The sequence below is a fragment of the Hyaena hyaena genome, unplaced genomic scaffold (genome assembly GCF_003009895.1).
Source record: "Hyaena hyaena isolate Hyena2069 unplaced genomic scaffold, ASM300989v1 scaffold_361, whole genome shotgun sequence".
NCBI classification, from domain to species: Eukaryota; Metazoa; Chordata; class Mammalia; order Carnivora; family Hyaenidae; genus Hyaena; species Hyaena hyaena.
Genome location: NW_024080991.1, coordinates 776530 through 797291, shown reverse-complemented (window position 1 = coordinate 797291; position 20762 = coordinate 776530). Strand labels below are relative to the sequence as shown.

The 20762-nt window shown below is 52.1% G+C and overlaps 3 protein-coding genes across 4 annotated transcripts in view; 1 reads left to right on the top strand and 2 right to left on the bottom strand.

The window, feature by feature from the left end:
* DUOX1 (dual oxidase 1) overlaps nucleotides 1-4225 on the bottom strand; it is a 31627-nt gene extending 27402 nt beyond the window's left edge. Inside the window, exons 1-5 of the mRNA XM_039250069.1 lie at nucleotides 4168-4225; nucleotides 2264-2347; nucleotides 1924-2088; nucleotides 468-655; nucleotides 89-290 (exon numbers count right to left, since the gene is read on the bottom strand). Of these exons, the coding sequence (XP_039106000.1) occupies nucleotides 89-290; nucleotides 468-655; nucleotides 1924-2088; nucleotides 2264-2347; nucleotides 4168-4225 (697 nt within the window). The remainder of the gene's footprint in view (nucleotides 1-88; nucleotides 291-467; nucleotides 656-1923; nucleotides 2089-2263; nucleotides 2348-4167) is intronic.
* Nucleotides 4226-12386: 8161 nt separating this feature from the next.
* Nucleotides 12387-15235, top strand: DUOXA1 (dual oxidase maturation factor 1). 2 transcript variants are annotated; one of them, XM_039250074.1, is made up of 6 exons: nucleotides 12387-12533; nucleotides 12850-12907; nucleotides 13251-13385; nucleotides 13610-13823; nucleotides 14071-14288; nucleotides 14979-15235. In XM_039250074.1, exons 1-6 carry the CDS (start codon nucleotides 12387-12389, stop codon nucleotides 15233-15235), a joined length of 1029 nt encoding a protein of 342 aa, XP_039106005.1. The 2 variants fall into 2 exon arrangements, with proteins under 2 accessions (XP_039106005.1, XP_039106007.1); XM_039250076.1 differs by lacking the exon at nucleotides 13251-13385.
* A 1132-nt stretch (nucleotides 15236-16367) lies between these two features.
* DUOXA2 (dual oxidase maturation factor 2) lies at nucleotides 16368-19672 on the bottom strand. Its single transcript, XM_039250077.1, has 6 exons — nucleotides 19526-19672; nucleotides 18374-18431; nucleotides 17955-18089; nucleotides 17486-17699; nucleotides 16995-17209; nucleotides 16368-16633 (listed from the first exon to the last, which is right to left on the bottom strand). The coding sequence occupies exons 1-6, from the start codon at nucleotides 19670-19672 to the stop codon at nucleotides 16440-16442; spliced, it is 963 nt and encodes a 320-aa protein (XP_039106008.1). The 3' UTR covers nucleotides 16368-16439.
* Nucleotides 19673-20762: the final 1090 nt, after the last annotated feature.

Here is a 20762-nt window from a genome sequence, read left to right as displayed (position 1 = left end):
GAGACGCACGGCCGTGTGACCACCGGGAGCGCGACTTCGCTGCCCCCCGGCCCGGCCCGCCCCGCCCCGCCCCGCGCCGCGGCCTCACCATACAGCCCCCGGGGCCCGCGCTGTCCCGTGGCGGGGTCGGGCGCCGTCCACATGAGCAGGGGGCTTTGCGCGTTGCGGGGGAAGGCGGGGTCGGGCCCCGACGCCAGCTGCCCCCCGGAGAAGCTGCGCAGCGCGTCGCTCCACGAGTGCGAGGAGCCATAGATGGCGCTGCCGTCCAGCCAGCCCGTCACCTCGTTGGTCTGCGGGGGCACCGGGAGGGTGAGCCCAGGGGAAGCTGCAGGTGGAGTCGCTGAGGCGGGTTCGGGGGCGCCAGGGCCAGCCGAGCGGCGGTGGGGAGTGGGGGGGTGGGGGGCGGAGGCTTTCCCCCGCGCGGCCCTCCAGGCCCCGACCCCGCGACCCCGCCTGCCTCGTCTCACCAGGTCCCGGGGGTTACTGGGGCTCTGTCCGGTCTCGGGGTCCCAGCGGCTCCTCTGGAAGGGTAGGACCACGTCCCCGCGCTGGTCGGGGTCGAACACCGGGTCCCCGGGAGGGATGTGGATGTTGAGGAACTCGGCGGGGCAGCCAGGTGTCTCCACGCTCACCAGGTCGGACAGCACGTGGTAGCCTGTCCGCAATGGGGGCAGGCGTGGTAGGGCCACCCGAGGGCCTGCCACTCTCCTTTCTGGGTCAGGTATCCAGCCCTCCCCCACTCCCGTTGAAGCATCAAAGGACTCCTCAGATTTCTGGGGCAAGTCCAAGTCTTGACCTCCTCCACCCTTACCAATCCCTTGTTACACCCTGGTCCAGACTGTTTTCATTGCCAGTTTGGTCTTCTCCTAGGTAACTGGGAGGTGCCAGGTGAGTGTGCCTAGGCAATTGGGCTGGGAACACCTGCTCCAACATGCAGCTGGGAGCAGCCTGCCCAGCGGGCCTGCCAATTTCACTGTGAGGCTGGACACTGGGAATCAAATGTAGGGGTCCCCTGGGTGGCTGGCAGGAGCCAGGCATTCCTTCTGGGAGCCAACAACCCACAGACACTGGGGGCAGGGCACCTGGCCTAGCACCCCCATTTGACATTCCCCCCCGCCCTCCGGCCCAGACCTCTTGCCAAAAGTAGAACCTGCCCTGAGACTATCTTAGGAGCCACAGGGGCAAAGAGTGAGAACAGAATCCCATCAAGAATCCCTACCAGATTATTTTCATGCTCCTGCCTCCATCTGTACTTTCATCAACAGCTCAACGTGGGGCAAATTTATGCCTCCACCAACCAGATTTCTCCCTCTACTTTTCCTTCCCCAGGGAAAAAAAAAATACAAGACATAGCTTTCTCGACTTAAGAAAAATCATTTTAGGCCCTAGACGTCTTGTGAGTTATGACTACTTGCCCAAAGCATATCCTTGAGTTACCTTTGCAGGATGTAAACCCCTTGGAGCATTCAGATACCGGATCAATTAAAGGCAGAGAATTGATTCCAACCTTTGCCAGCCCTTGTGTCTTTAATTAAGACCTGAACTCTGTCACCCTGAGATAACTTCTGCCTAAATTCTAGGCTGAATTCCCCACTGTACAAGCACTTTTGTGAATCTGTATGTACCCTGAGCCTAAAAGACACTGCTTTGGGAAATATCCCCTACATTCTCCTTTACTTTTTCCAAGTAAAAACTTCCTTTTTCTATTCTTGGCTTGGTTGTGTCTTTTGGTTCAAAACCCGCCAAACGCCGAATTCAGTTTCATGTAACAATACCCTATCCCATCGCCTCCCACCTCCATCTCTCACCCCCATCTCTGATACCCTCCATCATTTCTCTCCCTCACTCCCTGACTCCCCACTCAGACACAGAGATGTCCAGCTGACCCTGCTGGCCTCCGTCCCCTAGAGGTTGGGGCCTCACCAAAGAAGACTCCCAGCACTGTTCGGTTTCGCAGGGAGGCCTGCCCTGCAGGGCCCCTCATGGCAGTGTTGCTAAGGTCTCTGGGGTTGGGCAGGTGGGGTTCTTTCAAGGGCTGGTACACACCATCTGCATAGCTGGCTGGGACTAGGCGCTGCAGCCGAGAGCCTGCAGTAGGAGGGGTAGAGACAAGGATAAGTCCTCAGCGGGGCTCCCTTACCTCCTCTCTCCCAGGCTTCCCTCCGTATCACAGGGAACCCATGAGCCTTTGCTGGTACCTGCCAGCCCTTGCCCCTTAGTATCACCCTAACCCTGGGGCTGTCTCCCCTTGGCCCTCACCTACCTTTGCTGCCCCATCTGTGCTCCATGAGGTTGTTGTACCACCCATCAAATCGCTGCACCTCCCAGGAAATGGGATTCTGGGCTCCTGTGTGAGAACAGAGGGAAGGGACAAGTCTGCGCACGGGAGGACATGGGTCTTGGGAGCTTGGCAAGCGGAGCAGCAGAAAGTGGACCCCAGGCACAGTGTGGAAGGTAGGGTGCAGAGGGAGGGAACTCAGGACAAAGTGATATCCAAACTCAAGCTCAGTCTTCAAGCTGCTCGGTGGGGGAAACATGGCAGGGAGTACTAACGCAGTGTAGCCAGGGGCAGTGTGTGCTGACAACCTCAGAGAGCAAGACAAAGCTGGAGAATAGTGGCAATGTGGATGGGGATGCAGGAGCCTTCTACTGCTCTCACACCTCAGCTCCCAGAGGGACACGGAGGGACAGAAACCATTCCCAGCCCTAAGGTATCATATGGAGCTAGAGCCAACCACACCCTAAAAGCCAACCACTCTTCTACCCAGGGAAGGAGAGGTCATTCTGTGACAAGCCCTGAGTAGGGGCAGTGTGGAGAGGAGCTTGGCCCTCTCCTGCTGAACAGAGTCCAAGGCAAGGGTGTGGGTCCTGGGGCTGTGGCTCTGGGACCTGTTGCTACTCTGGTCTCTTTCCCAGTTTCTGGGGTGGGATCAGAGACTGCCTGATAACTGGCCTCTTTTGAGGCATCATGTTTCTCATATAAATCCTCTTATTGACCCTATTGTACTTTCCAAAAACTAGGATCTGGGAGGGAGCACTCAGTTGTGGAGGGAAGAGCTCAGGCAGTGGGGGCAGAGGGAAGGGTCCAGAGTCAGGGGTGGAAAAGAGGACTTTCTGGTCAGTGGATAGATGACCAGATTCCTTTCCCCTAAGTAGGAAGCTACAGGGCTAAAGTTCCCTTTCTGCTCACTTCAGAGAACAGAACAAAGAAAGGACACTCATCAGCCATCAAGAGACCCATTCCTCTGACTGTCCTTCCACTCACACCAAGGATAAGATCTCAGAGCTATACCTCAAACTCCTGTGTGCATGTACATGACCATGCATGCACACTCACTCACCAAAAGGTCAGAGAGGCGAAATGACTCAGGCCCTGATGTTTGAGCAAAGAACCCAACTAAGAATCCAGGACTTGGGATGGGAACTAGGGGAGACCCATACACATGATCTCTAAAATAAGATGAATAGGTGGCAGAACAAGAAGGGGGTCTTGGGGGAAGGGTAAAAGGAAGAATGCCTCCTGGGAATAAGTGGCAATAGCTGGGTAGAAAAGGAAATTGGAAATCCAATGTCAAGGCAAAAAGAGGGCTGGAAGCAATGGGAATGTGAGTGAGCAGTTCTGCTGTGGGAGAAGCCGCAGGGGTCTATCACCTCCAGTCAGAATAGATGATTCCACAGGTGTTCTCTGCTCCCTTTTCTTGTCCCTTTTCTTATCCTCCCACACCTGATAAGGGACTTGCTCCTTTTAACCTAACTTGCAGCACCTTAAGCCTGCTTCCCTTCTCAGAGACCCAGACTACACAAAACAGCCTCAGATCTATTAAGAAACTGTCCAAAACCGATGATAACAAGATAAAATCTAATGGATCATAGGGGGGATCCAACAAAGAAACTGTTTGTTTCTTTGTTGTTGTTGTTTTCATATTGTCTTAAAACACTGGCGACTTCCCTTCAGCTTTGGGTCCAATCTGACCACAAGATCCTTTATTGTCTTATATGCCTAACCGGTCTTTTCCCATTTGGGATCAGGGGTCCTTACTTCATGAAGAAAGAGAGAAGACAGAGGAGAGAGAAAGGGCCTCCAGACTGTAAGGAATGACATAGGAAATGCTGACACAGCAGGGTTCCTCTGCTTCTAGCTACACTTCTCCTCCAACCTGTACTCACCCATAGATGTCCATAACCCAACCAGGAGTGTCCATGCCAGAGCCAGGCAGAAGCCCATGATGAAAGTGATAACAGGGCTTACGTGTTAGGACACCTTAAAATGGAGACCCTAGGAAAAGAGAACAGGATTATGAGTCCCAGCAATTCAGGAGAGTCAAGCCAGGGCCTTTACTGGCTCCTATGAATCTAAGTGTGGGCTGAGCCAACACCACAGCAGGGAACAAAGAGCAGGAGACTCACTCTCTCCCAAGTCTTTCATTCATTCAACAAACACTTGACATGTATCCACTACGTATCAGGCATTGACCTAGGAATTGGAGATTAAGTGATGAACAAAGCAGACAGAAATCTCTGCCTTCCTGGACTTACCTTGTAAGATTAACTGAAAAACCTTGTTTTGGCCCAGCTTTCTGATATGTGTATTCTTTGGACAGAGCCTTGCTTGACAGGACACTGGGGTGCTGCCAGAGTGTGGTCTTAGGCAGGTTACTTCTCTGGTCTGGACCTTGGTTTCCTCTTCCAGCTATGAGAGTAAACATGCCTGAATTGTCTACCTCCTAGCATAGTTGCCAGAATCAGACATGAGAATGAGGTTGAATTCAAAGCAAAATAAGTGACAGGTGTTATGTAAATGGGATATAGGGAGAGGGTGGGCTGGAGCTTGGCTCTTCCAGGCAGACTCAAAAAATGCTGCACCAGGTGCTCCTGTGTTTGGTGCCAGCTTTCTCTCCTCTCTCTCTCTCCTCTCTCTCTCTCTCTCTCTCTCTCTCTCTCTCTCTCTCTCCAGGCTAACAAATCATTCACCCAGGGACAATAGGGTAACAGGCAGCAGGGGACTCAGACTGGGACTCCTGAGAGGCACAGGGAGTGTCTGAGGCCAGTGAAGATCTTCTAAGGCAGCATAGATACTGGGGGTGGGGTGGGGCTAGGGAACTGTCTAGTGGAAGAAAGTGAGAGTTCAGAGAAAGCCTTATCTTAGACTAGACTCTCAGGACTCCTGAACATGTCGTCTAGACCCATAGGAGGAGCCCTAGAGGGTGATCTCATCCCAACTTGCCATCCCCCATGAAACAAATGAAAAACCCTAGGCCCTGTCATAACTCAAAAGCTCAGCATATCACCCACTCCATCCAAGACTGTCCAGATGATGGTCTTTGATAGTTTGTGAAGAGCAGGGCCCTGAATGGTTGAAGCCATAAGGATGTTGGACAGTAGTCCTTCCCGGATCGCGGATGCCCTGCCCCTTCCCGCCTACCACTATGTCTTCAGGATCCTGGGCCCCAGACACCAATATACCACTCAACCCGTAAAAAGCATGCTGTGAGCTTTCAGGCCAGGCTGTGGGGACAACCTGAGGAGGAATGTGAGTATGCTTGACAATCACTCCTTGTGGGTGGGTAGCCACATGATTTATATAGCAATATTAGTTCAGTAACTTCTTTTTTTAATTTATATTTTATTTATTTCTGAGAGACAGAGAGAGAGCGCGCATGAGCAAGCAGGGGAGGGTCAGAGAGAGAGGGAGACACAGAATCTGAAACAGTCTCCAGGATCTGAGCTGGCTGTCAGCACAGAGGCTGACGCGGGGCTCGAACCCACAAACTGTGAGATCATGACCTGAGCCGAAGTCAGATGCTTATCTGCTGAGCCACCCAGATGCCCCTGGTTCAGTAACTTCTTAACAACCTCGAGTGTAAGGCATAACTTTAGGACAGAGCAGTGAAGCCCCAGGCAGTGGCAGAACCAGGGAGAGAACACAGGCCTACCTTGTTCTTAACCTACATGGCTACTTTTCCAGTCTGAAGTCCTAGAATAGTGACCCTGGGGTGGGAGAAATATGAGCCAAGGCCATAGGGATTCCATCTGGTCCCAAGGGAGGACTGAGGGGGGAGCCTGGACTCTAAAAGCCCGAAGCTCCCTCTCTGGAGTAATGTGCTGATGCCAGGAAGTGCTCCAGAGATTCCCTTGGCCCAAGCAAACTAGGCGCCCCAACACTCGAGTTTCTCGAAGATTCCAAAACTTGGGGTGAGGTGTGTGGTGGATAGGCCGGAGCAGGTTCCATTTGAGCCTCAGGTTAGTAACGGAGGCTCAGGGGGGCCAGGGCTAGAATTCCCCTTCCCTCAAAAAGCGTGGCGGAGCTGGGGCCCACCGCCGCAGCCACGCCGACGGCGCGCCCTCCCCCGGGGCGCCTAGGCCCGTGGGCCGAGAAGCCCTCCTCGGTCTGACCTGGGCCGCGGCGTCCCTCGACCCCGAAGGGCTGACTGGCTCGCTCCCGGCTCGCTCTCCGCGGGGCCCGCGACGCCGGCTCCCAGTCGGCTCCCTCCGCAGCTCTGCGCGGGGCGGGCGGGGCCGGGGTGAAGAGGGGCCGGCGCAGCCCAGTTCTAAGGAGGGGCGGGGCGGAGCGGGGCGGGAGACTAGCGGACGCGCCCGCGACCCGCCGACGTGCCGGGAGAGGACCGAAGCGCCCGCTGAGACGGCGCGAGCGCGCAGGTGTGGGAGCCGTCGCGTCCGTGGCGAGGGCTCGGCTAGTGCGGCCACGCGGACAGCGCGAAGGGCAAGTCCGCTGGGGCCGGGGAGTGGGCGGAAGACCTTGAGGGGGCGGGGTGGGGCGGGGGAGGCGCTCCCTGAAATTTTCCATATCGCAGGATCTGGGTTCCAAGACCCAGAGGATCGGTCAACACCCGCAGAGCGGGCCAGCCTTCCGAGCAAGGCGTTCGTCCTGAGACCCAGCCAGTGACTGTGGCAACCATCCCCGGAGTCCTCGTGAGCTCTCCGGGTCTCCGGGCCTCCAGCCTCGCCCGCGTCCCGCCGGTCCCCGGACTGCACCGCTAGGTTTGCGCCGGAGTTGCCCGGGGGTTCTGGGCAGGGGGCAGGAGGTGGGGGGGCGGAGGGGCTGCGCCGGCTCTTCCGCACGGTCGCTCCTCAGTCCCAGACCGAGGGCGGGTGCAGCGCCTCTCATCCTCGGGTGCGGTCTGAGAAGGTGGAGAGCGACTTGGAGTGCCGGGCGGGGAAGCACCCCAAACCCGGTTTGTCCGGTCATAGCCGGGTCCTTAAGTTAATTAGGAGGAGAGCAGGATTGGAAGCGAGCCGCACCGAGAGAAAGGAAGGGAGCGCTGCCGGTAACAGAACGTCTGGACCTCGTTCCCGCCCCCAGGAGCGCTGCTTGGGAGGCTCCTTGACAAGGAGGAGGCGAGAGGCGCGGGCTGCCACGCACGCATTGCGTGGAAGGGGCGAAGGTAGGGAAACAGTGGTACGGGTGTGAATGGCGGGGATGATGCGGCTGCTGGGGTCGGGGAGGTAGGAGTGGGTTTTGAAGGGGGCCTTGGAGTGCCGCCTCCACCCGGCCCCCTAGGGGTGCACTTCCAGCGTCCACCCAGGGTAAATTCGGATCAAGTGGGAGTTACTCAAAGAGAAAGTTTGGTAAGAAGAGGAGACAATAAAAACCTCGTAGGGCCATAAATGCCTACAGACAAGGAATCCTTATCTAGGCTTGCCTGGAGTCTAGATCGTTTGACTTGCATGATTCAGCGTCTCTGGGCTCCTTACTTAACCTCAGCCCTCAACCCACTTCTCAGATCTTCTGTTTCTTCACTTAATTCTTTCCTTAGTGCAACAACATACACATGCCCACACACCTTCTTGAAGAGAAGAGGCTGGACAGGAGTTCCTAACAGCTCTCGCCAGTCAGAGCTGTAAACTTTTAATGGAATCAGCCCCAACTAGAGAAACAAAATAATCACATTCTAGTAGCTGTGTATCACCAGGCAGCGCTCTGGCAACTCCGACCATGTCTCCCACTCCTTCATAGAGAATTAGTAGTATTTCTGAGTTCTAGAATATGGGGGAGGTGGTGAGGGGGAAGGTAGAAGAGAGGACACAGAGCATTAAGAAAATACGGAAGAACTTTGAATGCTGAAGACCAGCTGTGCCGGGCTGAATTTTCTTAAAGATTTGTAACTTTATTTTTTGCCCACCCCTTATAACACACATAGGAACCCCATCTCAACCTGCGGTAGGTAAGATTCAGTAACTATGTCTGAAACACAACTGAGCATTAGAAATGCTTCAGTATTTTAAGGGAGTTCAGAAAGGAGGAAAAAGTGTCCCTCACTTCTCTAGGCCAAGTGAGGAAGGAGGACCCCAGAGTGCAGGGATTGGCCCAACCCATTGAGAAAGCACCTCAGTTTTGTCACAGGGGCCTCTGACTGAGCGTTTATGTACCTAGTTTCCTATGTTACTAAGCAGTACTTTCTTCTTGTATCTGTATTTCTGTTTACGTGAAATTGTAGGTGTATGTCTGACTGTATCTTGTGCTTCTTTGTATCAGTATATATTGTGTATATATAAGAGTCATGTGGTGAGTTAGGGGAGAAGTGAGTGAAGACTGACAAGATTGGAAGAGATTCTACTGTCAGACCCTCCTTGGGTTGCCAAGGAGGAAAATGTTCCAGAGGGAAATTAAAGCTTTGTAGGAAAAGCAGGATTGCTGGGTATGGGGACTTTTCATTTTAGTCTGACCACTCATGCAGGAGATCTTTTAGCTTAATTATTAAAACCAATTTGGGATCAAGGTCATCCAAAATTAACTTTAGAGTAGGCAATGGAGATTAAGGAAAACCTAATTCCTAAAATTAAACAAGAAGAATTTTATTCACTTTTTGCCTTAGTCATCTTTAATAAGTATTTTGGTGACTTGGAAATAAGTTAACATTGTCCTTCAGTACTGAAGATACAGAGAGACTTTTGTTAATGTTTCTTTGAAGCACCACTACCACATTAATGGAGATGAGCCATTCTTGTAAAGTATTTTATAACCTCCCACTAAAATATATACAGGAATAATGCTGATATGTAACACTAACCAAAGTACATTACACTATTATTATTTGCTTATATTGCAACTATTTGTTTTTGAAATTTCAGCATATAACATGTATTTGTAGTATTAACAAACTTGCTTTATCTTCCTACCTTACTAACCAAGATATTCTACATTGTATAGCCTTTTTAAAAACATAAAGCCTTCCATCACAGTTGTAATGGCTTTAGTCTACGTGTCATAAAGAAAAAAATTCTTAGACCAATAAGCAAAATAAATATCACTATCACATATTATCCACAAGTTCTTAGTTATATTTTTAGCTAGAGCTGAAACATATGTTTCAGATTCCGTTAAACATGAACATTCATACTTTGGACTCCAACTACTTGAAGAGGCTTTCTGAAAATTTTGTGAAAGCACTAAAGATTGACAGGGTTGGTCAAATCCCTTCCTGCCCAATCCTTAGGCCTATATTGGTGACACTCAATTAATGTTGAATGAGAACAGAATACTGTACAGGGCACAGAGAAAGCATAGCTCCCTCTTGTGTGTGAAATAGAGGATGCCACCTACAGAGAGAGGAACTCACTCATTCCTATGAATTCATTCATTCAACCCACAAGCTGATTAGTATATGCTACATGCAAGGGATACAAAGATGGAGATCAGAAGGTAATAGGGAGACTGATGTTCAAACAATTACAATCCAATATGATTATTGTGATCATGGAGGTATATTCAAAATGCAATCAGAACATTAGAGGTAGGAACATCCACACTGGCCCAATGGTGCCAGAGGAAACTTCACAGAAGAGCTAACACAAGCTGTGACTTGAAGGATGAAAAGGAGTTGCTAAGGGGTAAGAGCATTCCAGTCAGAGGAAATAGCATATTTCAATACAAAGGCATGAAGAGTTAATAGAGTATGTCAGATTCAGGGAGAGGCCAATAGATGAAGATGCAATGGTAGGTGAGATCCTATCATAAAGGACTTTGTATATGATTGTGAGATTAGGTTTTACCCAGAGCAAAGAAATAAAATGATCATTTCCTTGTTAGAGAAAAATGTTCTGGCACCAGGCAAGATAGAATAAGGCTGAACTAGGGCAGTAGGGAAGGAAACTCATGGATGGTTTCAAGAAGTGTTGAGGAGAGAAGATGGTCTAGCTTTCTGGCTTATTTTATTAATACAGTGGTGATGCCACCAAAGAGACAAGGAAAACAATAAAAAGCAGAGCATAGACAGTGAATTCAGTTTGGGACCTGTTAAATCTGAGGCATCCATGAGAAAGCCAAGCGAAAGTGTCAGTGGGGTAATTGGCCCAGGTAAGCTGTCTATCTGGAGACATATATTTGAGAAGCATAAGTCATGGGACTAGATGAGTTTGCCTAGGGAGTCATGAAGAGTACTCGAAGAAAAGAGCCAAGACAGAATCCTGGGAAGCAGAAACATTTCAGGGGCAGGAAGGACTAGCAAAGGGCTACAGAAGGAATGGCCAAAGGCAGGTGACCCAGGAGAACATGGTGTCATGGAGATCCAAGGAGAACAAGTTTGAAAAAAGAGGGAACAGTCCACAATGCCAAATACCACAGACAGGTCAAGAAGGATGAGAAGTAAAAACTTACCTTTGGATTTAGTATGTGGTAACCTAATGGAGAAGATGGGGATGGAGAGAAGCCAGATTGCAATGGGTTGAGGAGATAAAGCAATGCAAATACCAGCATAGACTATTCTTCCCAAAAGCCTAGCAAAAGAGAAAGGGGAAGAGTGAGACAAGACAGTAGCAGGAAGGGACCAAGAAGTTCAAGGGAGAGAATCCCTTCTCTTTGTGTTCCTAACATGGGAGAAATTTAAGCGTATCCTCAAGAGAAGAATCCAGTAGAGAAAGAGAAGCTGACAAGTTGCAGAGAGAATGTGGGATGACTAGGGAAAGGTGGCTGTGAAGGCAGGCAAGGATTGGACTTAGAGCCCAGGAGGAAAAGAGATACTCATTCCTCTGTAATGGAAGAATTGAAGGGTTAAGAAAAAAGCAAAATTTCATGGGAAAACCTAGGCTCAGAGCTTATGTGATTTGTCTAAAAGACAGGATTAAAACTGTTTGTCTTTTTGCCTGATACTATGCTACCCCCCAGAGATAGCATAGGAGGTGGCCAGCCTAGAAGGAGAGTGGAAGGCTGGGAGCCACAAGGTATTATAGAAGAATCACAGAATTTACAACTAGAGGGGACATGGAGATCATCATATCCAATAGCAGATGAGGAAACCAAGGACCAGGGAGGTTGTCATTTGCCTGTCTAATGTTTTAAAATAAGTGAAGAACTGGTTCCAGCCCAGAGTTCTCTCCAACATTGTCTCTCCTTATTGGATAAGGAGATAAATGGGGCAATAAGATACCCCCTCCTTCCCAATCTGGTAGCTGCTATCTATTCATGTCACTCTGTTTCAAATATTATTCTTAGTACTTTACACACACAATCTTGTCTCATACTCACAATGACCCTGTGAGGTAAACACTGTCATCCCTACTTTTTAATAAAACCAAGTGCCTGTAGAGGCAAGTAACCAAGTAACTTGCAAGAGGCAGATGCAGAATTCAAACACAGAGCTGCTTAACCCCAAACTTATTCTTTCACCATTTCACTTAACAAGACACTACCTGGCCAGACTATAAATAATGGAGCCTCCTGGGCAAACCAAGGTCCCAGTACAGATCACGCACAGGGAGATGAGCAGAGGTGGGATAACTGATTGTAAGATGAGGTAAACTCAATTGATTTCAATTATTCTAGAGTTGCCAGAGGAGGAGCCAGGGTGCTTGAGAAAGCTGGACAGACCAGTGTGGGCACTGTCAGGACTGAGAATCAGCCCTCTGATGATATCATTAGATTATATACTTAGCAAAGCTGTCTGGCCTTTGTTCCTTTGGAGGCTGAGGAGGAAAGCCAATCTTTTTGTAATCTGTACCAACTTTCACCCTTATGCCTTCACTTGACTGTAAATATAGCTCTCTTTATGTTCTGTGATCTGTCTGATTAGGCTGGAGGCCTGAGAGAGATAAAAGAGAATTATATTTCTTAAGACAGTTCCAGAGGAAGCAGAGAAGCCTCGAGGATGGTTGTGGCACTGATTTAGGGGATCTGAGGGTTAGGAAAGGTGCGTGGGGCAACAGAGATGGATTGCCATGACCTTCATTCCCTCACAGCCAAAACACAGGGAGATGGATGGCAGAGGCACAATGGAATGGCAGTAGCAGTAGAATCTGTTGAGTTCCAGAGATGAGGGAACTGGTCTGTTTTATTCTTAGCTGTATCTTCAGCACCAAGAACAGTACTTAGCTCATAGACATAAACATCTCTTGTCCTACAGCATAGGCCTGCGCCTCACAGCCCCATCAAAATGGCTGCTTTCGGACACACATTTCCCTTCTATACTGGCCTCAAGCCAATCTTCCCAATGGATACCACCTTGGCCGTCATCATTGCCATCTTTCTGACTGCACTGATCACCTTCATCATCATCCTGCCTGGCATTCGGGGCAAGATGGTGAGAAACAAACCCAGCCCTGGATACCCCAGCCCCAGAGAGACCTTGGCCTCAAGGTGAGGGGGCAAGACTCTCTGACTACAACCAGACTCAGGAAAGACTCCAGTCCCGAGAAAGTGTCACCCACCCCCCAGGAGGGAGCTCCCTACTCATTGATTCAACACATAATTATTGAGCACCTATTATGTGGCAGACACTCTGATCTCAATAGTCCAAGTGACCTCAGTTTTAGAACCCCCGCCCCCACACACCCAAGAGGAAGGGTGGATTTGGAAGGAGGGTGTTCCTTCTTAAACCCACCCACCCTGTGACTCAGAGGCTGTTTTGGCTGCTACGGGTAGTGACCAGCTTATTCATCGGGGCTGTGATCCTAGGTGAGTATAATCTTGGGCAACTGCCTCTGTCCCATCTAGTTTGCCCCACAGCCAAACTCCCCACTCCTGGTTTGCTTATAGCAACTTCTGATTCCCCGGGTGTGGGGGGTGGGTAGGAGGGGCATAAGTAGAGTGTGAACAAGGGGAGTCTTGGATTCTGACCCCTTTATTCATCTTGAGCAAACATATTATTGACAAGCTAACCATGAGCTAGACCCTGAGCTAGTTAATAGATATACAATTATGTGCAAAACAGACCTAGACCCCTTGGAGCTCTCCTGACTCTAACCCAGTAATGCCCAGATCTTCCTGAGTTCCTGTATGTCCAACTCCCCAACCCCAGCCGTGAATTTCAGTTCTGAGTGGTCCGTGGGCCAGGTCAGCACCAATACATCGTACAAGGCCTTCAGTTCCAAATGGATCAGCGCTGATGTTGGGCTACAGGTTGGGCTGGGAGGAGTCAACATCACACTCACAGGTAAGGGATGGCTCTTACCTGTGAGGGAGAAGATTCTGCTGTGTCTTTGGGATCTAGTTTGGTGTGGTCTAAAGACCTACAGGATGGGGGGATGGTAGGAAGGGAACTTTCCAGAGATTGATACCAGCTTCTGTACATCTGCCCACTGTGATGAGCCCCTACCCAGGCAAATGCACACTCTGGTCCTTCGGTTCCTGCTGAGCACACCTGTCCCATTCCTCCAGGGATCCCAGTGCAGCAGCTAAATGAGACCATCAATTACAATGAGGAGTTCACATGGCGCCTGGGTGAAAACTATGCTGAGGAGTATGCAAAGGCACTGGAGAAGGGCCTGCCGGACCCTGTGCTCTACCTGGCTGAGAAGTTCACCCCAAACAACCCATGTGGTCTGCATGGCCAATACCGCCTGGCAGGACACTACACCTCAGCCACGCTCTGGTGAGGGTGGTATGGAGGCCCTGCTGGCCTAGACCCAGGGATGGTGTTTCTATCTATCTTTCCTCCACTCATGTGGAAATCCCTAGTGGGACAGGCTGGCACCAGCCCCACAGTACTTTGTTGGGAAACCTATAGGCAGAAATCCATATCTCACATCTCTGGGTATTCTTGGGTACTTGAGCCTCCACATGGGCCCTTCCAAGTAGAGGTGTCTAGACCAACCTTCACTAGATCCCTGGCTCTCCAGGGTGGCATTCCTCTGCTGGCTGCTGGCCAATGTGATGCTGTCTATGCCTGTGCTGGTCTACGGTGGTCACATGCTGCTGGCCACAGGCATCTTCCAGCTGTTGGGACTGCTCTTCTTCTCCATGGCCACATCACTCACACCACCCTGTCACCTGCGCCTGGGCACCGCTACACTGCACACTCGCCATGGGCCTGCCTTCTGGATCACATTGACCACAGGTGAGGTCCAGCCCTGAAGACAGACACTGGAGGGCTTAGGGCCAGGGAGGGAGGGCCAGGGACCACCATATTGGTGGGGGTTGAGGGTCTGCCTCTGGGGCCAGCATGCGTTTCCTTCCTTTAAAGCCCTATCCCTCTTACATCACTCTCTGGGCTTTTTCTCCCCAGTTCCTCTACCCACCCCCATAGATGCCTACTCCCTGTGTCTTTTGTCTCTGTCGTGTCCCTCATCCCCTAACTCTCCCTTCACCCAGCTCTTTCCCAAATCTTCCAATCTTCTGTCCCTTCCTGCTTCCCCCAAACACTCTTCTCTGTGTCCTCCATTCCTAGAACGCTTCTCTTTCTCTGCCTCACATGGCCTTAAATTATCCACAAGCCTTTCTCCTCTCATGTTCTCTCATGCCTTTTCTCATGCCTTCTCCTCTATGCCTTTCCACCAGAGTTCTCTGTTTTCAGAGTTCTCTCTCTTTCTTCTGAGATGTAATTCAAAGAGCACTGGGCCTAGAATCAAAGCTCAGAACAACAGAGCCACACCAGCCATATGACCCGAAGCCGGTCACTTCTCTGAGTCCCAGTTGCCTTGAAACGAGGATACCAGCATTCCCTGAAAGTTGTTCTGATGCTCTTGCAAGAATTCCTTGGGAGGGTATAACTATCACCAAGGTGGGACACCTGTTGTCTCATCCCCAGGACTGCTTTGTGTGCTGCTGGGCCTGGCCATGGCAGTGGCCCACAGGATACAGCCCCAGAGGCTGAAGGCTTTCTTCAACCAGAGTTCAGGAGAGGACCCTACACTGGATTGGAATCCTGAAGAAGGGGGACTCCTGAGCCCCCGCTTCCGGTCCACAGCCGAGAGTCCCGAGCCCCAGGACATTCCTCTGTCAGAGGCTTCCTCTGAGACATGCTGTAAGAAGGAGCATCCCAGAGAGCCTGACTGTACCCTGTAAGGTTCTTCTCCCTGGTGGCCATCCGGACTTCCAGTCTGGTTCCAGATCTCACTGGAGCCTCATAAACCTGCCAGAACTGACAGCGGGATGGGTTGTTTCATGCCCCAAGCCCCAATCTATAGGTGGAGAAGGAAAAAGAGGCTTTTCCTACTGATGTTAAAAAAAACAAAACAAAAAGCCCTAATATGCTGAACAGACACAGGAGCTTCCCATAAACCCTGTCTCCATGGTAAGACCTAGCAGGTGCTGCCAGCAACCCTGCCTTCCCTTGATGCCTTGCCTCTTTGAGGTGCCATTTATTAGAACTCAGCTTCATCTACATTGTGTGTATGTGTGTGTGTGCATGTGTGTTGGGGAGGTTACAGTGTGATACCTTTACGGTCTCCCCTATCCCTCTTGTTTTCCTTTTTCTGGGTCCCTTTTGTTCTTCTTTTACTTCCCCAGCTTGTGTGATCTCTCGATACAGTGAAAGTCCTGGGTGAGAGAAGAAACCAAACTTCTTGTCCCAGGATATCAAACACGTGTGCTACATTATCTTTAAGCTTCACTTCCCAAATTTGCTAAATAAGATTGTAGGTCTTGCCAAGGACTTAAAAACGAATCCCAGGATTTACATTTTTATGCCCTGCCGACATCTACTTTAGTTAGCCCTTAGATACCACCTCTTAGTGAGGTGGAGTTAAACTCCATAAACTGGAGTTAGTAAATGATCTAAAAAATGCCATTCCCTCCAGGTCCACTCACCTGGGCCAATGAAGGGGGAACCCACTGGGCCAGTGGGATGGTGACCTGCCTGGTCACTGCTACCTACCATCCACCTGGGGCAGCTCAGGAAGATACTGGCTCTGGTGGGTTCCCCTTTGGTCACTAGAGGGCGCGCCTCTCCCAGAGCCTTGTGGCAAGGCAGCGAGAATGGACTTGGCTGCTTCCAACCCAAGGAAGTCCGCTGAGGACTCATATTCCCCAAGCCTGGGAAAGCGATGAAATGTAATGGAAACAAGTTTAAAAAAAAAAAAAGGAAAAATATTTATTTACAGGTCACTCTAGGAGACTCCCCCACCCCCATCCCTGCGTTTCCCTGGTGGCTCCCCACCCCTTCCAGGGCAGTGACTTTCTTGGAACTCTTCTGGCCCAACCCCAGCCAGCATTGCTACCCGGCTTGCAGGGAACTGAGGTGGAGTAGCAATCTGAGGTTGAGTCCCCCTCAAAGTTTAGTATTGGTCGTTAAGTCCAGGGCTCCAAACTGCTTATGCAGTGGGTTGTTCAGGATGAGAAGAGAGCTCCCTTTCTCCTGGCTACCGTAGTCCTTGACGCTTTGGTCCAAGAAGGTGCGAAGCGCACTGGGCCACGAGTAGTGGAGACTCACCACCGCCACTCCAAGCAGGAGGCACAGGATGCCTGCCACAGCGCCAACGGAAGGAAACAGGGTAGTCAGGGCTCCAAGCCAGTATCTGGCCTGCCCCCCTCCGTCTCCTGTGCGCTACCTCTTACGTTTCCTCCCCCAACACCCAGGGCAGAAACACCCCTAATACGGATTACTTGGATACACAGTTTCATGTGCTAACTGGGGCAAGATACTGAACCCCTCAAGAACCCCCTCCCCTCATGTGTAAAACGGGTATAACCGCACCTGCTTCTAGGAACTAAGAGGAGGAGATTAGATAGTATGTGTGAACTCGTTTTGTTGACTGTAAAGCACACACCAGTATAAATCCAGTCCCCACCCCAGCCTCCCGGAATCTGCCTCCTTGGTCCTCACCGGTGGCCAAGGTGACCCAAAAGGCAGCGCCATAGTGAGTGGTGAGAGCGGAGGAGCCGAGACGGAGAGGGCAGAGCTGCACGCTGGAGATGGAGGCGAAGGCGAAAATAGAGAAGAGCGTGAAGGCACCGGTGGTCAGGAGCGCCAAGCCTCCGTAGAGCGGAACCGGCATGGACAGCAGCCCGTTGGAGAGGAGCCAGAAGCAGAAAGCCACCCTGCGGAGGGGATACACCGCGCCGTGAGCTGGGCTGCCCCAGCCTCGCTTCTTCTCCGCCCCTACCCCAGACGGAAAGCGGGGCTGGGGCGGCGGAGGCGCAGGGGAGTGGCGGGCGTCCGGCCTCTGCCGGCTCTCCGGGTTCGCGCGGTCTGTGCGCAGGACCTCGTGACTTTCTGTCTCGAGAGGCGGAAATTCTCACTTCCGGCCCTGTGGGGCCCCCCACCCCGCCACCCCCTCCCTCCCTCGGCCACGCGTGCTTCTCTCCAGCGCTCACCACAGCGTGGCCGAAGCATAGTGGCCCGCCCGGCGGTACTGGCGGTAGAGCCCGCAGGGGCTGCTGGGGGTGAACTTCTCCGCCAAGTAGAGAACGGGATCCGGCAGCCCCTTCTCCAGCGCCTCCCAGTACTCCGCGGCGTAGTTCTCGCCCACGCGCCAGTTAAAGTGTTCGTTGTAGTCTATGGTCTCGTTCAGCTGCTGCACCGGGGTCCCTGCGGAGGGAGGATGAGCGGCAGAGTCACGCAGCTGCGCGCAGCTGGGGACCCCGCAGCTGAGCAAACACGGACAGGAAAGTGGAGGTGTGAGAGAAAGCAAACTGTTTGGCAGCGGTTGGGGAGAGCACAGCTCCGAAAGGAATAAACTCTTTGAGCCTGTGGGGTCCGAGATTTCCTCCGGATGTCCCTGCCACACTCCCCCAACCATGGGGTCCGCCAACAGGAGTTCACTTTGCCCCAGCCCCCCCTCACCTGTGAGTGTAATATTAATTCCCTGCAGGCCGACGTGCAGACCAACATGGGCTCTGACTCGTGCTGCGCTGAAGGCCTTGTAGGATGTGTTGGTGCTCACTCCACCCACCGACCACTGTGCGCTGAAGTGCACGGCTGTGGGGAGAGGCTCCGTGTGAGGGGAGGGGAGGGAGGGAGAGAAGTGGGGACATGGAATGGGGAGGGCGATGATGGCAGGTAGGATGAAGTGCAGAGAGGTGGGGGGGTCTAGGGTCCAATGTGGTATACATGGTAAGGGTGTAAGACTGGGCACTAGAAAGAGCTGCAGAATGGAAAGAGGGAACAGGGCACGAACCTCCAATCTCCATTTTCCCAGGTGCCCTCTGCCCACCTCCAGCCTCACCCAGGTCCTCTCCCCACCTGCTGCCCCACACACTCACCCACAATTTCTGCGCCTATGAAGAGACTGAGAAGAACTCTCACCAGCCAGAACCAGCGCTGCAGGAACAGGCATCTGGGTCAGGCCCGGTAACGGCTGGGCTAGAGTCCCCAAGACCTCCTAGATCTCTAGTGCCTTGGAAACTGTCCCCTCTTGTGCTACACCTTTTTACCAGTTCCATTCCTGATGTTTTGAAGCAGAAGTCAGTTTTGTTTTTGTACAAGTTCCTCTGAGCCATTGCCATTTCTGAAGTTTTCTAGCCATGCATGTCGGCTGCCCCAGTCCCATTTCCCAGTGCACCCCACAACATGGCTTTCTGCCTGGTGCTAGCCCGCCACCTTCACCCGCCAGCTATCTGGCTCCTGGTGCTGGTCATGCTGGCTAGTTGAGTCACTGCTATGGTGAGGCTCAGTGAGTCCAGAAGTGGGTCATGGGGTCATCTTCCCCAGGAGAGGGTGGTTCCAGGGTCCTGTCACCACATAGAGGAGGTGGGAATGCAACCTCTCAGATATTCCTAGGTGCACCAGTTTCCCAAGGAAACCAACACAGATCAAGACTGAGGGAGGCTAGAAACTTGTAGACTTGAAAAACAACTTAGGTTCTAGGAGAAGCGGGGCAGGGGAATCCAAGGAAAAGTACCCAGTCTGCTATAACTTTGAATCCTGTGTGGGAGTCTCTGAGCCCTTAGGATGGGAGCACTCATACACTTACACCTCTATGCAGCAGACAGTGAAACACAGCAGTCTCAGCTGCTGGTTTCTGTCCTCTCGGTCTGCCAATCATCGAGTCATCACCTGAAGGCTGAGATTGGAGTGCAGCCACGGTCTCAGGGAAGGAGGAAGACTCCACCAGCATGGAAGACTAGAATCAACCCCAGGATTACTGGACTGGGCACTCACTCTCTGCAACAGCCTCCTGAATGATCCAGGTGGGGTCAGTTTCTAGGATGTTTTGCACAGAGCCTCAACCTCCCCCAGTCCTTGGAAAGACATGCCTGCTGCCCTAGACTTCTGTGTGCTCCACCTATGCTCCTCTGGGTCAGTGTTTCAGTCTGACTATCCATGGAAGCATTTGCTACCATATTACCTGTCCTAGTTCATCCAGAGACAAGCTGCCCACGACCCCCAGGCCCTAGCATCTAGCACCCCCTTACCGAGTGGCCACGGATCCCAGGCAAGATGAGCAGGAAGCTGGCAGCCAAGGCCAAGAACACCAGAATGACGATGAGCAGTGGGACGCTGATGCCAGGAGCATGCCGGGGCTGGGGGTAGAAAGGCAGCTCACCATTCCACAGAGTCATGCTGCAACCTGGCCAAGCTGGGTTCGCTGGAGTGGGAATAGCAGGTACCTGGCAACCGAGGCTGGGCCCCACTTCTCTTTGTCCGGTCCCCTGCGTTCTTGGACAGGACTCAATGGGCTGGTCAAGCCTGAGCTCCTAACTTTCCCCTAAAGAAGTGCAGCGGCTGGCTGCCTTCAAGTGCTCTGGATTGGCTGGAGCAGGGTTGGGTAGGTGAAGGAGAGGAGTTATTTCTCACTAGCTGTAACCAGTTATGTTCAAGGCTCTGCGGGTTTGCTCTGTGTTTAGAAGTGGTGTGGGATCTGGACCCCTTTTATAGCAGCCTGGGCAGCTTGCTGGGTGATGTCAGGGCTTGGCAGCTGGGTGTGACTGGGAAGAGAACTTGCAAATAAGGGGCGGAGGTTGCTATGCAAATGAGAAGAGCCCTGACTCCACGGCAAGAGGGCTAGCCTCCCCGTCCAGATGCGCATTCTTGGCACTAGTCTGACCTGAGCGGACACCAGGGCAGCTGGCCTTTGGGGATCCAGAGAAGAAGGTGAGAGATCCCGGGAGGCTGGGGATCTTCAGAGCTGGGAGGGGAGGGGTGCTGCGTTGGGAAGGTAGAGACAGAGAAGAGAGCAGAGAAGCAGATTCCAAGAGGAAAGACTTCTGACTCAGATGGGAGCCCTAAACCAGAGGTTGGATTGCAGTTTGGGGCCTGATCTCCCCAGCCCTCCTGTCCTTGCACAGGCATTCATTGCAGAGTATCAAGGGCTGCAGGTTGGGGATTCCTAGCAGATACTATGGGGTTGGGGATGGGGATTCAAGGCTTGGCAGGGAGGAAGCCTGGAAGGCTGGAGGTAAAGTTCTGCCTGGGGCTGACAAACCTCAGAGGACTAGTGCCCTGTGGGTTCCTTTGATTAGGGTTAATTCTTCCACTAGGTGGAAAGTAGGGACCGGCATCAGTGCCTACCAGATGTTCTGAAAAGAGCAACGTGGGGATGTGAGTCCTTAGTGATGCTCCTAGAAGTTTGCTCCAGAAGTGAAAACAGCTGGCACCTCCTCCCGCTGTGTGGGCTGTAGATATGAGGGACACTCGCTCCTTGTCCCTCAC

Bases quoted from the DNA above. Each gene is read 5' to 3' on its own strand.
- DUOXA1 (XM_039250074.1), top strand. From the start codon at position 12,387: ATGGCTGCTTTCGGACACACATTTCCCTTCTATACTGGCCTCAAGCCA. The intron at 12,908-13,250 runs GTGAGTATAATC...CCCCAACCCCAG, and splicing joins CATCGGGGCTGTGATCCTAG to CCGTGAATTTCAGTTCTGAG. The intron at 14,289-14,978 runs GTGAGGTCCAGC...TCTCATCCCCAG, and splicing joins CTGGATCACATTGACCACAG to GACTGCTTTGTGTGCTGCTG.
- DUOXA2 (XM_039250077.1), bottom strand. From the start codon at position 19,672: ATGACTCTGTGGAATGGTGAGCTGCCTTTCTACCCCCAGCCCCGGCAT. The intron at 17,700-17,954 runs GTGAGGGGGGGC...CTCCCTCCGCAG, and splicing joins AATTAATATTACACTCACAG to GGACCCCGGTGCAGCAGCTG. The intron at 16,634-16,994 runs GTGAGGACCAAG...GCGCTGTGGCAG, and splicing joins TTGGGTCACCTTGGCCACCG to GCATCCTGTGCCTCCTGCTT.